Source organism: Drosophila gunungcola, chromosome 3R (assembly GCF_025200985.1).
Source record: "Drosophila gunungcola strain Sukarami chromosome 3R, Dgunungcola_SK_2, whole genome shotgun sequence".
NCBI lineage: Eukaryota > Metazoa > Arthropoda > Insecta > Diptera > Drosophilidae > Drosophila > Drosophila gunungcola.
Genome location: NC_069139.1, coordinates 21776168 through 21794416, shown reverse-complemented (window position 1 = coordinate 21794416; position 18249 = coordinate 21776168). Strand labels below are relative to the sequence as shown.

The window sequence follows — 18249 nt, the reverse complement described above, 5'->3', positions numbered from 1 at the left end:
GTGCCGACCTCTGAGCGGTGAGATGAGCAAGAGTATGGCATAAATCAGGGCGTACATGGAGCCATTCCATTCCTATCCTTACACCTCGTTGTCAGCCAATCATAGTTTTCACACTCTAGTTAACATCATTGTCACCGAGTTTCACTCACTCCCGGCTTCTGTACATTCGAAAGTAGAGAGGAAAAAATTGGTTGACGTTTGCAGTTTGTCACCATCTCTATCTCTCCTGGCCCGTCCCTGAATTTGGTGCACAATTCCAGCAAATTTCCACTGCTCTCGGTGGCCACCCTTTTTCGGATGGAATTCTGCGTTTGTCGTTTTTAAAATTTTACCAACGTTGACATTTAAGTTAATTTGCATATTGCCGCACAAAATTTGCCTGGTGGCGGTTGGCATGATGACTACGCTGCTGATGATTATGACAATGAGGGCAAGGAAATGGACCAGTTTGCGTCTGGTTTTGGGCCCTGAACTCCATGAACGTCAAATCCCACCTATCCTTCTGGTCTCTCTCTTCGCAAAAATTCTATATTTTCATTCTATTTTGCGCCTTTCTGTCGTGCCGAGTCAGTTTTAAAAACTAAACGTTGGCCAATTACACAGGAAATTAACATACAAATGTCATTCAAAGAAATGCCAAAATTGCCAGCATCTGCATATACAGTGGATAGCAGAAATATATTTGGTTTTTTATTAATACAGCATTTTCACGAAAACGAAAATTGGTAAATTGGGCTTAATGTTTTAAGAAAATCAGAGTTTAGTTAATTATTAAATTTAACCGGTTTTTATTGGTTTCAAAGATAGAATTTTATATTTATCAACATTTTCAAAAACGTTTAGTTTACCGAAAAAGTTTAAAATCTCAGCCATATAAGTGGTAGTCTGCAGCGCCGTAAACTACAGCTTGCTGAACTACGTTCACGTTGCATATTAATCAAATTCGCTCTGCAGCAGCGAGTTGTTGCAATTTAGCTGGATTCAGAACGCCATAAAATATGCCAGCAGAAACCAAAGAGTGCCCGCATCCACATCCCCATCCTCATCCACCTCCGCATCCGCATCCGCAAGCCACGTCCCCGTCGGCATCCGCAGGGGATCACACTTGTCTATGCGCGTTTAGTACGATGGCTGCCATGCCACCCAGCTCGTGGCACCCAATTTCCGGTGCTTGCGTAAATACATTATGCAGCTTACAACTACTTAACTGGCGGCAAAGTGTGGGGAACTCGCGGCATAAAGTGGCAAATTCAAGGTGCAACTTTTGTCGATACAAGCTCTGGCTCCTGCGTCTCAGCCGACGAGGACCCGCCGCAAAAGGATGCAATAAAAGTGCACGGAAAAACTGTGAAAAAGGTGAAGATTACGCACTGAATAAGAATACGAGGCTTTCCGGCTGGGTATGAGTGCACTAGGAAAAATGAAGATCTCTATTGCCTAGCTATGCAATATGTTTTAGAGTAAAAGAGCTTATAAAAATGTCTTAAGATGGACCCGTATTAGTTGTTTTTTTAAATTTTATGAGGATATCATGTGTAAACTTAAGCTTTGTCTTGCGGAATAGCTTTCAAAGATATAGTACTTATTTGTCTTTGGTAATAACTCGGGTTTGTGTCGCTTGATTGTTTTTAGATCATTTTTGAAAGTCTTTAACTAAATATCTTACTACAATGTTTTTGAATTATATGTGCAACAAAAGCGAAGCCTGTTAATAAAAATAATAATAATAATAATAATAATAATAATAATAATAATAATAATTAAAAATAACTTCTTGGTTCTCTTATTTTTTAAACTTTGAATTGAGTTCTGATTAATTTTTTTGTTGGGAAAATAGCTTGTATTTGTTTCAGCTCGTAGAACTGTCCTACGGTAAAAGAATTGTTTTCTGAAACTTCTGAAGCATATTATATTTTACATTTAAATTTGGACGACTATTTCTTAGGCAATGGTCGTATTTTAGGTCTGTAGCAATATAAGCCATTGGCTAATCGTTGTTTTTGTGTAGATAGAATGGGTAAAACATTTTTTTAAAACTATTTTACTAAATATTTCACTTACCATTTGTAAATTGATTGATTAATGAAAAGGAATTTCTTAGAATTTAAATTTGAATTATGCCTTCATCAAATATTAAAAAAAAAAGTAACTCTTATTTGTTTCTGTGTAAGTATGTTTGTGGTGTAAAGTTCTGTGAGAGAACTCGCACTCAACCTGAATCCGGACAGACACTTTGAGGCAGTGCCATTCACATGACAAACATGTGTGATACGCCACTTGCACCCAGCCAACAGTCAGTGCTATCTGCATTTGCAACAACAGTTTTTCTTTAGCGGCACCCTTCTCAACCCCTTACCATCCCCTTTGCCAACACCCAAGCCCCCAAAACGCTCGTCTGTCAGCGTGGCATACTCATGAAAGTTAAGGACTTGCATAACTCCTGGCATTTATGTGCGCTTTTCACCTGCTTGCCGACAGCTTCACCTACTTTCGCTCCCACTTTTCCATGCTTCATTACGCTAATGCCGTGTTTTCAAATTATTTTACAAGCCCCCACCTGCCGGTGAGTGGAATTCTCCCCGCTATTTGTTGCATACTAAATGGAGGAGCGGTCTGATTAGCATGCGATAAACTAGTTTAGGTGCTGTGACATAGTTGCCATGCTCGGCATTATTTTCAATGTGTAGTCATCCCGTTCTAAATGTGGAAATGGTTACTCAATGATAAAACGGTTCATTAAAACACAGTCCTAGTTCGTTACAAAATACCAAGTGTAATTTAAATTACACAGCTTTCCGCATATAAAAGCCATCTAATTAAATGCATAATAATTAAGATTGGATATCATCAAATTAATGAAAGTCAAAAGCAAGTCTCTGTGGCAAAAGTGATGGCCAAGGTGGGCATATAACGACAGGTTGTTTGCTTTACATAATTATTTCATTAAGCGTTTTGTGTGTGGCTTTGAGACCGAGGCTGTCAGGAGCTTCCAGTCACCCCGAGGAGTGCCGGGCTTATTGAGAGACCTTTTCACTTTTCCACTTTGGTAATTCCAGCATTTAACAAGTCGGAAAGCTGCAGACATCCCGCAGCACTCGCCTTGACCCCAGGCAGTGCCAGGATGCGGGGAGATGTGGCGAAGCTCATTAACAAACATTAGTTGCAAATGTTGTGAATTACTTAAGGAATTAATATTCCATGCTTCACACACACACAGTCTCTCGGGAGGGGAGCGGGCTGGAACTTAATCTCCCCAAGGGCTTCTGGCACTCTACGACGGCAGCCAAATGAGCGAGAGTCATAAGTCCTGCCTCACACTCACGTTCACTTCTTAAATCCTGCTCAGCGTCTGCTGTGTACACTGCGGCGTATACTTAATGCAAACTAATTCATTCCCACATACACACTTACACACACCAGCACCCGCACTCCCATTCGGTTATAGTCGTCTTCATCATTAGAACGATGCTTGTCTGCAGCGCTAGTTAATGATAGTTGACCTCCCCCGTAAGCATATTGAATTAATGAAAGCTTTTTGTCTGCTGACCAAGATATATTCACCGGCTTGCCTATTCCATTCTGCTCTGACCGAGGGTTCCCTGCTTTATCTGCCCTTATAAATTGACTTGAAGCCGCCTAATCATCAGCCGCATTGTTGTCCGTCGAAGATGAAGAGTGTTAAGTTATTAATAATAGAGTTCTATTTTGGTTAACGATTCGGAATGGTTCCGATTGATTGACTGATTCTTTGAAAACATCTAAGGCCATTTTGAAATATTGGGTTAAGTAAAATATTTATTTTCATTATTTTTTACTAGAGTGCAAAGTCCTAAATCTTTTTGACGTCTATCTATTTTAAGGGTTCTTCCTCTGGTTTGGTTGGTTTTTCCAATAGAACACTTGTTTTTTCATCTAAAAATGCTGTACTTGACTTTTAGCTAGAGTGGCGTTAAGCCTAATGCAATGCAACACCTTGCTTGTTAATGCTTTTATGGGGATTTTTGCACATCATTTGACATCATTGGACATCAACTGCATTGTTAATGCATTTTTTTTTTTTAACAAGTTTTGTTTATAACTATTAATCCAATTACAAGTTACCGCAAAGTGCGTAGTGGTTTACAACATGTTTTGCTTATTTATTAAAGAAAAACCAGGCATTTAAAAGCTTAAATCTAACACAGAAATTGTATGATTAAACTCAGAAAAATAAGCAAGGATTTTATAAATTAAATGTTAAAAAATATATATATTTTACTTATCTGCCAATTACATCATTAACATTTTTAAAATCTTATTATTTCAAAAGCTGCGACCAATTTCCAAGGCCATTTCCGACTTTCCTATTAAAAGCCAGGCGCAATAGTTTAGTCTTATCATTAATTTCCTCTTTAGGTTAGTTGTTTTTTGTTTTTCACCTTTATGTAACGCTCTTTTCGGTTTTCTCTGCCTTAGCGCATTACTCACTGAAAGAGGATAGTGCTTCAGACAAAAACTTTTAATTTTTCTCCACGCATGGCATTGGTTTTAAGCGGCTTTTGGGCCACTCTCCTTTCGGCATTTCTATTCCTCCTGCTGGCACAGTATCAACTCTGGGTTTTTGTAGCTTTCCAATTTTTCAAAATGAATTGGTCGGAAATGCAGATTTCCCATATACAAAGCACGCACAACAAATTAAAACAAGTCATAAATGTGTGTGTTCCCAAAACAGAAAAGAATTTTGACCAAACACAAACGGCAAACTCTTTCATGGACAAAGAGAGTGGTGGAAAATGGAAAAACAGGAACATTCAGCGCGTGTCTTGAATATTCTATGGCTGTTAATTATGTTGTTGTTGCTCTGAACGCCGCCGATATCTTTGTCTAAGGGGCAAACATTTGGAATTTTCTACGATTTATTTGGTTTGGGAAGGAAAATTAGCACGAAAAAAGGGAACGATAAGAGGTGTGGCAGAATATGAAAAATAACTTGCGCATTTTTATGCGAAAAATATTGAAATATTAGATAGTAGAGGAGGGGCTCACTGGCTCCACCGACGCAGGCAAAGGCAAAAAGGATACCCTTGGCTTGCCGGACCCAAAGGATTCATCAGCGGCAACAGCTGTTGACTGTCGGGACTGCCGAAAATGTTAGCATTTTGCGATGATGTATCGTTGGCATCATTATAACAGCTGCCAAAAAGTGCACCGAGAGAGATTTTCGGAATCAGTAAAAGGAAATTCTTTTTTCAATATATATTCATATATATATTTATTTATTTATTTATTTACTAATTTACTAACATACTAATTTATTTGCTAATTAAAAAAAAATTAAATCCTATTAATTAGGAACATAAACATAACCTTGTTGAGTTTCCAGCTTTTAATAAAATTGAAAAGTTTTAAACTTAAAATGTCGAATCTTGTGTAATTTAAAGCGAGTTAACTTTAATTTAGACGTGTTTTTCGGTGTGTATATCCCGGAACCAAGGTTGGGCATGAAATTTTGGATGCGTTTTCACCCGAGCCCTGTTGGGCCCTTGTGCGTGCCTTGGGTACTTGTTGTTATATTTATCACAGAAATGTACTTTATCTTTGCCGGTGCCCAATGCGCCCAGCGTAGAACCGTAGAGCCGGCGAATCGCGGCAGGATCGAGCGGCAGACCCGTAACCCTAAACCCTTGGGCCAGGACATTCGTCAACAGCTGCTGCGGAGGAGCCTTCCCCGGATCCGCCGGTAATTTCGCCCTGCCCATCTGTCTACCAGCGGATGAAGCGCAGATTTCCATGCAAACTAAATTATATAAAAATACTTCCACACATTGTTTTATGATTAAACTTACATTATAAACCCGCAGCGGGTGAAAGTTGTGTCGTAAAAATGTCTGACATATGTTTGATTTTCACTTTTAAAGGGACAAAGAATGTTGCCATGTATTTTTAATGCTTAAATATATTTTTATGGATGGTAATAAAAAATACATATATTTTTTCTTCTTTAAAGGGACTCTCTTAAATTTACAGTTGCCATTCTAGCGCCACCGACACTTGAGCTCCTACTTGACAAATGCACCTGCCCATATTGAGTTCAAGTCGCATAAATGCAAATGCCATTCAGACTCCGGGATATTGATTGAAATGCAATATTCTGTACGCGGTATAACTCACTCATTTGCATAAGTTCATTACTGTCCGAAACTGACCTGGCCTGTATTTACCGGCTGTTGATAGGAGGGCGGGACTTATGCCATGGCATCAATGGGGAAGTTAAATGTGCGAAGAGGTCGGTCCATTTGGGTTTCCATGGGTGGGTTAAAAGATGCTTTAAATTTAAGAGAGCATTTTGTAAAGGCCTTTTAGTTTAAAAAGCAAAAAAAGGGAGATTAATCAGTTTTTAGTTACTTTTAGTAACTACAGTTCAATGGGAAATCCGTGAAAGAAATTCAAATACCTTGATGAAAAAATGAAAAACTTTTTCAATCAAGTTGTAGAACAACACGAGTTACAAAGCCATTTATTTTCTTGATGCTATTGCCCTTCGATTTTGTTCGAGTTCTGAAATTGTACTTTGGCAGAAAAAATTAACTATTATGCTCTCTACCTTCTTCAGTTTTATTGCTCCGTTTGTTAAAGTTTATTTGTAAGCTGACTGGCAAACTGGAAGCTTAAGCCTTTCAAAAGCTGATTACTTTAAAATCTGAGAACCTTTACTCCTTTCCTAAATCTCATATAATCGCTGCACTGTTTCACAAACTTATTTACCCCGCTCAATTTTTGTTGCCATGACAAAAAGAATTTGCTGGCAACTGAAACATTCACAACTTGCTGCCGCTTTATTGTTTAAGGAATACAATTGCAGCAGTATACGTAGGAGGGAGGTGAAAGGCATATTTAATATGAGACATGACAATATTGTCTTGGCCTTTGCCCACACAGTGACTGTTCGTTCTGTTCTGTTCTGTTCAGCTATGTTCTTTTCTATTCAGTGCACTGTTGTATTGCCATTGCCATTGCGTTGTTACCCGACCCTGCCGGCAGACATCATTATTCCTCGAGTGGTTGGTGCGCTGATAAACTCGCAGAGCGTGGCAGTTTCGCTTTCCTTATTTCGCAATCCCAATCCAGACCCAGTTAGGATAGCAGCATCATCGTCTTTTGCCCGCTTTGGCGTCTTTATCCTTTATGCAAAAAAATGCGAATAAGAAACCCAAATCGAGTAAATAAAAACAAGGCTGCTTTCCTGTGTCCTGATGGCAATAAAAAAAATGCTCACAATTTATTGATTTCATATTAGTGGAGTGGAGCACACACATCATGATCAGGGAAAGGCCCACGAAAGTCTGTGCATAAATTTTCATCAGCCTGAAAGCATGCAACAAAGTCTTTCGCTTTCTTTCCCACGCAATTTAGATGTTGACGCACCACTTTTTCCTCTGCTGCCGCATATTATTGTGTTTTCTGTTAACGCCTTGATTTCGATTTGTGTGCACCGCATCGCCGCCCAAATGTGGGTCAGCCTTTTTCTTCATTTCACTTCGGGCTGGCTTGCTAATTTGGACCAAGAATTTTGGGGCCAAAGAACTTGCTAATTGAATTAAATTGTTTCCTAATTGTTGTCGAGTTTCGATTTCTTTAAGCAGAGATTTTTAGTGCTATGCTTAAAATGGAGGTGGAAAAATGTTCCCTTTCTTAAATTTAAATACTGAATTGCATTCATCTGAAAAATAATTATCTAATAAATAAAAGGAAAACTAAAATTATAAGCACAGTTGAATATATAATTATTTAAAAAAACAACGTATGAATATCCACAGATAGAGATGGTAACTATACTCGAATAGCAGTTAAATATTTTGCTTAAACCCAAAAATGTTGGTAGAAAAATGCGGATGGCTAGATTTTGATACACGTTCTGGTATTTTGATAAGTAGAACAAAGCCATTTCATTGTTCTCCGCCCTTAATATACCGAGTTAAAATTTTATTTCAAACTGAATTTCAACAAATTAGTTGTTCCCGGATGCTGCTCTATTGGGAATTATCAGATAAAACCACATCCCGAATATACAAGCACTCGCACACACTCACTGAGAAGTGCGATATTCCGCAAACAATTCATCATTTATGCCAAATATTGTGTTGCCTGCACAAATTATAAACCAAACTACTGAATGCCGATTTGATAAGCTGATTTATGCTTCATGTTTAGTCTGCGGCTGCCACGCCCCCGCCTCCCCGCGAAACTGCCGGTTGACATGAAAATCATTAGGCTAATGTGATTGAGGGTTGAGCGGGGTCGGGGTTGGGGTTTTGATTGCGATTGGGGTGAAGAGGATTGGAATGCCAAATGTAAACACAAATATTGGAATTGGCAAACAAAAACGAGCTGTACACATAAATTAAATGGGAAATCGGTAATCCCACCGAATCCCGGCTACAGCTGAAATTGCCCGATATGCAAAGTCAGTTCGCTTGGCGATAACAAATGCGGAGCAATTATGGCCGCATTAAGCATATGCCCAAGTGGTCATCCTCTCCATCGGCATGTGGATGTGTGCGGGCTCGGAGTGCATCGTCAGTTGCTCGCCCAAGGATTTGCATAAATCCCACCACATTTATTGAATAAGCAAACCACACACACACACTCTCCAGCTAGAACAGAAGCACTTGACTCGGCTTTAAGACCACTTAATAATCCACTTGGATGGGTTAAAAGAGTCCCTCCCCAAACGTTGATTGCCCGCACAGTTGGCATTGATTTACGGGTGGACAAGCCCCAGGAACTCAGCTCCAGCATCACCCTCGAATGATCCCAGTCCCTGTTCTAATACCATTCCCAATTCCAATCGGGTATGCAAATCGAATACAACTAAATGTAAACACACACAAATGCAGTTCAAGATGGCAACCTTCGTTGGTTGTTCCACTTCCATTTCTATTTTCCGATTTGATTTTGCAAAGGTTCTAATGCCCCTCAGTATCGGAGATGGGCTATGGGGTTTTTGGCCGACTGAATGTCTGGCAGACATTCTCGGCAAACTTTTGCCTCAACGGCTTAACTTTTTTGCACGTGTAGTTGGCCAGCAGATGCCGTTAGAGGTGGATGGCGCGGGGATTCACTTTTAGTTAAATTCGAAAAAACCTCTTTTGTTCCTTGGCAATCCCCTGAAATGTTTTCTTTGCCAAGAAGTTTACTAATTTACCAGTCAGCTGAGATTGGACCCAGCAATCTTCTTAAGCCTAATGAATCACGCTGTTGTTGAATCTTTAAGAACACTTTAAAGATGAGCTGTCCTAGTCAAGGTCCGAGGAGAACAATAACATGGCACCCACAACAAGGAAAGTGATCGACAGCCCAGCGGCATGTAAATGAGATGGAAAACCTTGACGGCAGATCAACCAGGTAGTCCAACACTAACCGTACACACCCTATTTTTCAGGCAACAGACAACAATGGGCCATAAACGCATTAAGGTAATGGCAAACAAAACGGAGGTAAAATATAAGGCAGAAGATGGATCGTGTCCACGAAGTCACACCTGCGACTTGTTTGAGGTCGAACCGCGCTTCAAACCTCGTGTGTCAGCCATCTGCGCAGGCGCCGCGACACGCCTGATGATCAGAGATGCCAATTTGGCTTTTTTCCCGTCAATTTCACCGTCCAATATTAATTTGCCCACATCTTTTTGTTTAAACATTCTTTCAAGTGAAGTATACATTTGTCTCAAAGTCTCAGCGTGTTTTTGGCTGAGAGTGTGTGTGGTTTGCTAATTGAATAAATGTGGTGGTCCATTTTCCGATGAAGAGGTTGACCACTTGTCCATAAGTCTAATGCGGTCATAATTGCAATTTATTTTGTATTAATATTAAAGGTTTTTATACATTTAAGAAATGATTACATCTATTTGTTTGTCTATTTCTACAACAAAACAATAAAATATATTTAACTTTAATTTAAAAAAAAACGGCGTAAGCTTTTTTCCAAGTTAAAAACAGAATTGTACAGCTTGCAAGATTCCGTTTTAGTTATAACTATTGTATTGTAATGTTGTATTTCAGCTTGCATCATTTAAGAACACCTGTTTTTGTCCTTATGGATTTTATTTACATAGGCATTCAATATAAGTTTATAACAAAATGTACAAAATACATTTTATTAAAAAAAAGTTATTGACTATGCCTAAAAATGATTTCGCTTACAATTTAAATTTCGTACATCGGCCAACCAAATTAAGGTTATCAAACCGATATACTTGCAATAAATACTATTTTCAAATAAAGACATTAGCATTAATTCTGTAACCGAATTTTTCGTCTCTGCGTGAACAATTTTAGCAATAAAAATTTAATATTCCCGTCCCTGCTTCTTATAGAGGTAACAAAAAATAGCTGAGAAACTATTGTTGACTTGCAACATGTTCGTGCTCGAACTTCTTCGGCTGCATTTCTTCTCCGCTCGCTTCCAGGCCCATCGCGAATAAAAGAAATGGGTCAGGCTATAAAAGCACAAGTTCAAGGCGATCGTCGTTTAATTCAACTTCAGCAACAGACGCAGCAACATCGAAATTTCTACTCCAAAGATCAACAACAGTGCCAAGTGAAATCCGAAGTCTCTCGAAGTGGGATCGAAGTAAACGAAAGTTGCCATCGATCGACTGTCTAAAAAAGAGAGAGCAATTTTCCAGTGCAAATTTTGGGTGAATTTTTAAGTGAATAGTGTGCTTGACAATCGCGTGCTGAATTTTGCCATTTTTTCTAGTGCGACGAGCCAAATCAACTGAACTGAAGGTGTAATTAAATTCTAGTTAAATCGACGAACTAATTGTCTTAAAATAAAAAGAAAGGTAAGAAAACTGGTTGAAAAAGAGTCAACTGATATTTGTAATGGCCTTAAAACGGTTTTAAATTTAATTGCCTGAAAAAGTCATTTGATAGGTATTGAACACTTTTAAAACTTTCGGTAAAGTTTATGGGATGATACTGTAAAACTTATATGAACTGGTTTATTTTTTTTTTAATAAAAATGTCTGAATTATTTCAACATACAAAATAATTTGAGTTAATACTCTACTTCTGAAAAGAAATTAGACTTATGCGGTGTGCATAAATTATTAAAAAGAACAACTAAATAGCAAAATGTATTAAGCCTTTGATCTAAAAGTTTATGCAAACTGATAGGCATGCTGAAATAGATAGGTCGTACATAATAAAAATATAATTATTTTAGCAGATTTAAAATAAATTAAAAGAAGTAATTTAATATCTACTCCCATTTATTAATAAAAATATATAATTTTCACAGCTGAAGGGAATATCTAAAAAAGAATTCCATTAGCTACGACTAATTCGCAACGCAAATACTGCAGTGCGTTCGGCTAGAATCTGGCAATAGAAAGTTATTGACAATTGATCGACTGCCACCATTCGGCCTCGAGTCGTGCCGTGCGTTTGTTTGGCCAACAAATTGGGGCTATATGGCAAGAGCCAAATATTTGGGTCAGGCCAAAAGAAATAACAGAACTCGGGGCATAAATCCAGCAATGAAAGCAACAACTGGGGAGCAACGGGGGGAAAGAGAGGTGAATTTCTGTTAAACGAGTTAACAACTTTGCATGAAAAAGCAAACAGAAACCCATCGACTGGACGGAGCATGAGCATGTCAAAGCGTCCGGGAAGAGGGGCTTTTTTCCGTGAAGGGGCGCGGTGTGACGAGGTGTGGTAGGCGACAGGCGGGCACGCACACACGGAGATGTGCATTCAGCCAAGTTCTTTTCAAGCCAGCAACATGCATCGACGATGGCCGCCCACTGACCCAAATGGGCGCCTGTTGACTGCCGCACGAAAGAATTTCGTTTTCGAGTGCCTTTTAGAGGTGGAGGCCTTGCGGACGTTTTGTCTGTGGCCTTCATTCGATGTGGGTCTCCGCCTTCGCTGTCTCGAAATCTCTTTCTCCAGCTCTCTGCCAGTAGGCCAATTAACGCCTGCCTTTTTGCCAAGTTTTTGGCCAATTCCCAAACAGAATTTATTTATTTAATTGCCTGCAAAAGGTCACGATTGTCTGCTATTTGTTTACCCATTTGTCTGTGTGCATTCCTTGGCTCTTGAAGCAAGTATTTTTTTTTGTAACTTTCATTCATTGGCCTTCGTTTGCTTTTGGCATTTTGCGGTTGTCGTTGTCAAGCTGTGCGAGGTGAAAGTTTTTTCTTTGAAGCTGTTAAGCCGTGTTTAATACAGTTTATGTTTGGTCCGAACTGATTTGGTTTTTCTCAATTGCAGCCGAGAGAATGTAAAGTGGTTTTTTATTTAATCAAATTGAAACTACTGGGGAATAAGACAAAGCCGGTCTTGACAATGGCAGTTGCAATTTGTCCATCAAATGCAGCCGACTAATAACCATAATGGCTGTGGAAATTGCAAGTGCAATTCGTTCTGCTTTCGTGCGGCCTCAAGTTGGTTGTCGTTTGTCTTCTGGCGACTGATTTTCGGGGTCGGTAAAAGTTTTCCGAGACGTTTTCGCTGCCAAAGTGGATCGCTGACTTGTCCTGCCCTGGGATTGCATCACACAATGCGTAGTGTTACCAAATATTCAATATTGAAATGCAGCTCAGGCTACGCTCATTTCGGCCAATGGACAGTTGGCTAGCGGTTTTCATTCAGAGGTTGCTGACCAGCCGCGCAAACGAAAGACTTAAGGCACAAACTCGCTGGAAAGCCGCTGGGCATTCCAATTAAGGTTAAGCACTGGACGGCAAGAAATTGCCGCGCATAAACATTTAATTAATTTCTTCTTTTTCGTGGTCAATAAACCTTGGCTTGATTCTGGGCGAAAAGAAAGTGAAATGTGAATATTCGAGGCCGCTTGAGTTTCTCTGCGACTCAGCCGGAAACCTGTCCGTGACTGTCCAGAAACGCGGCTAAGACCCCCAGAATGACTCAGGGCCCTCCGATCTTCGATCTTCGATCTTCGTTCTTCGAGCTCCGATTCCATCCACTGAACTGCCAGAAATCGAAGACGAGAGCCAAGAGTTTGCCCACCTACCGCAAATCACGAACGCTTTGCCGCTTTCTCATCTTTGACTTTAACCAGGGAGCCAGTGGAGCGTGCCTTGGCACGAGACCGCAAACGAAACTGAAAATAAATAACTGGGAGACCAAACAGCAAATGATATTTCTCGGCGACTGGCAAAGAACTTGGTTATTGCTGCACCCCCGCCTCCTCGGCTCGAAAATTGTTTTTCTTTCTGCCCGTTGCGGTTTCCACACTTTCTAATTTGCGACTTTTGACCAACGGCAAGTGTAATTGCTGCTCTCTTTATTTCGTTATTGAAATAGTTATATTGCCCGTTGTTTGTGAAGACGGTTTAATTGCCATTTTAAGGCGGACCATGAAAGTAAGAGTTGCGTGCGAGGCTTCCAATTAGAGTTGCGTGTTTTCCTTCGAACAGAAGAAGAGCTCATCGATGGAGCAAAAGGCGGCCGATAGCGATGGAATTGGCCAGCATGCCAGCTAAATTATGTCATAGCAGACCGTTGAGGGGATGTCGATGTGACTAATTTTGCCATCTCAATTTCCCCGGCCAATTTCCCACTTCACTAGAGTGCAATCAATAAAATTTCTCCGCCACACATTCCAGCTATTAATTACCATTATCTCAACCACTAATCGCTGAATCACGCTCTCAGGCAGAGCCTGCTGCTCTAACAGCTTTCTAAATTTACATGGCCACCATAATTTCCAGCGAACTGGGTCGCATTGTGTCACAAACAATCAAAAGTCCACGGCTATGACCGTGAGATGGAGTTGCCCGATTAATGACCCGACCATTTACATTTCCATGCTGACCCATTCTGGGAGCCTGTTCTTCGGACGGCGGCAATTAAATGGAAATCAATGCAATCTCAATCTCAGCCATTGGCATTCCTCAGCCTCGTTGGCTTTATTAATTGTAACGGGAACCTGTTGCATGACATCTGAGCAAAAGAACCGCTAGTTAGACCCGCTGAAACAGGTTGGCCAGCACCAAGAGACCAAGAAATTGAGAAGAAAAGAAGAACCTCATCCCCAGCCATTCACATTTGCGATCCCATTCTAATTCGCCCCGAAGAAGTGACCAATTGTGATTGATTCTCGATGCTAATATCGCTAATCCAGCCAACCGATCGCCGTGAGGAAGTCGCGGCTAATTGCCGGCACTTGCCACCTCACCTGTGGCGGCTTTCTACCACATGTTGCCCAACCTGCCACTCGCTTAGTTTCCCTGCCTCGAATGCTCCTCTTCAATCCACTGCGAGTGCGACTGCGACTGGGGAACAGGTTCGGTTTGACCGACACCTTAATTGGGAGCAGTTAGACCCGTTTCTGGATGTTTCGGAAGCGAATGAAGACGCTTCACCTTTAATTACATGCCGCTACAACTTTCTTATCTGGTTTCCATGGAAATTGTAACATATCTAATGCCTGAGCAATGGGAAAATTTTGACAATGATTCGGGAAACTTTGCTGGCTGACAGTTAGAAGCACTTGCTTGTAATTCGAATGCAAGGGAAAGCAATAAACTAAACATTTAAATAATCTACAAGGTCTAAAAGACATTAGCATTCAAAACATACAGAAAGAAATCTACATCAATTTAATTTTAACAAGTGACCAAAAGACAAAGTTTAAAAATAAATGAAGTTTGATTGGAATAGATGGTTAAAGTATAAAATTGTTAACTAGAATGATTACAAAATAAGTAAACTAAGACAACCTATTAAATCCGATCTATTTGCTTAATTAATGTTTATTAATTTCTTAAGGTTTTGTTGAGGTTTTCGTCTTAATTAGATATGTAATAGCAAACTGAAATCAGGCCAAGCATGTGCCATCCATATGGGACATCGCTGATGGGCTGATTCCAATGCCCAACCCGTGCCGCAGTTCAGGAAACTCCCGCGCACTCAATTGGGCAATGTGAAAGTGTTGTTATGCGGATGGCCTGGGGTCCGTCCCTTGCTGAATTTCAAATAGCTTTAACCGACTCCCGCTCTCGGTGTCTTTCAGCCGTCATGTGGAATCAACGGAAAGTGCACGCCTACCTGCTGCTCTCCATAGTGGCCAGCAACTGCCTGCTGATGACCTACGCCTTTCCACAGCAGGAGGTCTACCAGCGGCAGCACCAGGTGACCCAGTCACCTGTCTACAGGGATGAGAGTGTGGCCAGGAAGTTCGCGGTGAAGCCGAATGCCTCGAAGAAGGTGGCCCTGGATGACATCGAGGACGATCTGGAGACCAATCAGATCCAGGAGAGCGTGGGCGGACCCGGCGGATTCACCTGGTCCAACATGCTGTCCACCGTGATGACCATGTTCTTCAATGGAGCCGTCAACGCCCCCACGAAGTCGGACGATGTGGACACCTCCATTGGACTGGGTGGCAGTCCCTGGGCGAATGTAATCTCAATGGGTAAGTGTCGATGGGTTTTATGTTAAATAACAAAAACATTTCCTTTTAAAATAAGAAGTAAAAGTAAAAAGCAGAGACCGTAACGATTATTACTTTTATAAAATAATTCTCATAACTAATTACCGTCTTTATCTCCGCAGGTCTTCGCATTATCAACACCTTGCTGGGCGGTGGAGCCCCTAGCGATGGCATCGATAAGGTCGACAACGGCGGATCTCCCATGCAGGTAATCTATCGATCCATTAGCCCATAACTTGGCTTACACTCACTGATTGCTTTTGTGCCACTTTTGTTTTGCTTTGTCGTAATTTTGCTGTTCGATTGTTACCGTTTCGTTTCGATTTGTTTCGTTTTGTTTTATATCTTATACTGATACTGATTCTGGGTGCCTGGCTCTTCTTATTCTTATTCTTATTCTTTTGATTATGTTTGCTTCCCGCCTACCTCCTCTACCTCTACCTCGCTAATAATCGCACAGGGCATATTGGTGGCTGTGATGTCTGCTGTTTTAGGCTCCAGAGACCCCGATCAAGTCAACTCGATGGCCAAGCAAGCTGGCGAGGTAAAACAACTTTATTGCTTTCACAACACAAAGAACAGCACCAAGCAACAAGATTTTGGCTCTTAGTTAGTGAGTTAATAACGACACAATTAAACAGAGTTTTTGTTGAGAGAATTAATTAGACAGAGGAAATATAAATTAAATGTTAAGGTAGCAACAATATCATGGCTATATTTTAATAAAAAAGTATAAGTTTCTATCTACTTCAACAATAACATTAACCATCACAAATTTTTTAGTACTATTTATTGATGATCTAAGGTTTTGGGTCCATATTATTAACATGACTTAATTATTTAAACAAAAGAATAGGCCAGAATTAAATGGTTGCTTCCAGAAATATATATTATTAATCGGTTGCTAATCGAAAATATGAAATACTTTTAGGGCTCAAAGACGCTTTAAAAAAATGTAGTAGTTAATTGATACTAACTCTTAATGCCCGAATCTTGTTGCCCAGTGCTAAAAGTGTAAATTTTTGCTATGCACACCGAAACACACACACTCACACACACACTCACACACACACTCACACACCACGGACACCACTCTAGTATTGGCACAGCAAATGCAAAACTAATTGACTAATGCCTCCTCTACCCCTGCCCCAAATCAACACTCGCACACACGCCACACACCACACACCACACTCCACACTGCACACGCCACTGAACAACGCTCCCCCTTCCGCATCCACAGTTCATTCAGATCGTGATGAACCTTCTGGACGCCCTGAAGACCTCCTTCTCGCACCGCTCGCTGGCGGCCCGCTCGCTGGGCAAGCGGGACTCGGTGAGCGACGCCGTGGTCGCCGGCATCTCGCTGATGAAGGGCTACGTTCGCACCTACCGCAGCTCGGAGGACAAGTGCACGCAGCGGTACATGTGCGATGCCAACACGGAGTGCGTCCGCGAGATCGGCGGCAGCAGCATCTTCTGCCAGCTGGGATCGTAAGTAGTGTTCAGGCTTTCACTTTGATTGAAATCGATTTTGGAGTTGCAGTGCTCACTGGCTCTAGTAAATTAATAATAACCGAAAGGGTATATTTGATAATTTATGTCTAATCTAATGTCATAAAACATTTGTTTAACCAGTCAGCTGGCTTCTTCTTTTACTACGATATAGACAATATGTCATATTAATGTTTTTATTTTGTCATACTAGCTATATAAAATTATGTAAACTAAATAAGAATATTATTATTTACTTTTTTATCTATACAACGTTTTTATGAATGTTTCGAGCGTTCATCGCATAAAACAGATTTTACCAATACTATAAATTGCATTAAAAGCTTTGGTTTTAAATAATGACACATCTAAACTAATGACACATTTAAACAGACTAACTAACTAATTAACAGTTTAAGCAAGCCTAAAACCTCGTTAGATTTTAAATAGATATTCATAATTATACCAGACAAATTTAATTATGCAGTTTCAAACTGCGTTTATTTATGTTCTTGAATGAATTTAACTGCCAAAACTGAAATGATTAAATTTATTTTGATTATATGTGTACATGGATTTCACTATGAATATTTATGACCATTTTAAGGGTGATAAAATATCAAATTAGCATATTTTATTTTTAGTTGTGGGTTTTTGCTTATTTGATCTTTAATAATTGCTAACAAATCTTGATTATCCCCATTCTAGGTACGCCACCAGCTATGTCCTGGGCCGCAGCAGTGGCAGCAACTTCGAGGAACTGTACGACGCCGGACGCAGAGGACGCTCCGGATTCGACTGCCGCCAGATCTATCTGGAGTGCAACGAGGTCTAGACTTCCCAGTGCCCACGACTGGACTCTCTCTAAACTAATTTAAATTAATTTATGACTTCCACCTAGATGTTAGCTATTTATATTATTTATTTAAAATTCTATACTTATGTTCGCCGGCAAATGTGACTGGCCTCTAAGTTGACAAGCCAATCCTTTAAAAATAAATGCATTAAATGACTATGAAGTTTTTTATTTTCTAAAATACCTAAATATATTCTATATTCTAAATTAATCTACTAACAAAATTATAAATTAATTTGTTATAATACAAAATTCTTGTTGTATTAAATTTTGAACATACAAAATTCTTGTAACTGATTAAAATTGTTTTACTATGACTTTTATGCCAACCGACGAATATAATCAACAAGCTGATTTTTCCAATTAGGTATGCTTTGAAAATAGTTTTTTATTTAAATAACTTATAATTTAAATAAACATAAGAGCTTTCAAACAAACTTTCTAAGAGCTTTCAA

At 39.9% G+C, this 18249-nt stretch overlaps 1 protein-coding gene across 2 annotated transcripts; it reads left to right on the top strand.

Annotated features, from left to right (window-relative positions):
- The first annotated feature begins 10504 nt into the window (after positions 1-10504).
- LOC128266334 (uncharacterized) lies at positions 10505-17951 on the top strand. Of its 2 annotated transcripts, XM_053002789.1 has the most exons (7): positions 10505-10678; positions 10741-10825; positions 15025-15426; positions 15567-15652; positions 15905-15988; positions 16688-16938; positions 17647-17951. In XM_053002789.1, exons 3-7 carry the CDS (start codon positions 15030-15032, stop codon positions 17771-17773), a joined length of 945 nt encoding a protein of 314 aa, XP_052858749.1. In that variant the 5' UTR covers positions 10505-10678; positions 10741-10825; positions 15025-15029; the 3' UTR covers positions 17774-17951. The 2 variants fall into 2 exon arrangements, with proteins under 2 accessions (XP_052858749.1, XP_052858751.1); XM_053002791.1 differs by lacking the exon at positions 15905-15988.
- The last annotated feature ends 298 nt before the right edge of the window (positions 17952-18249 follow it).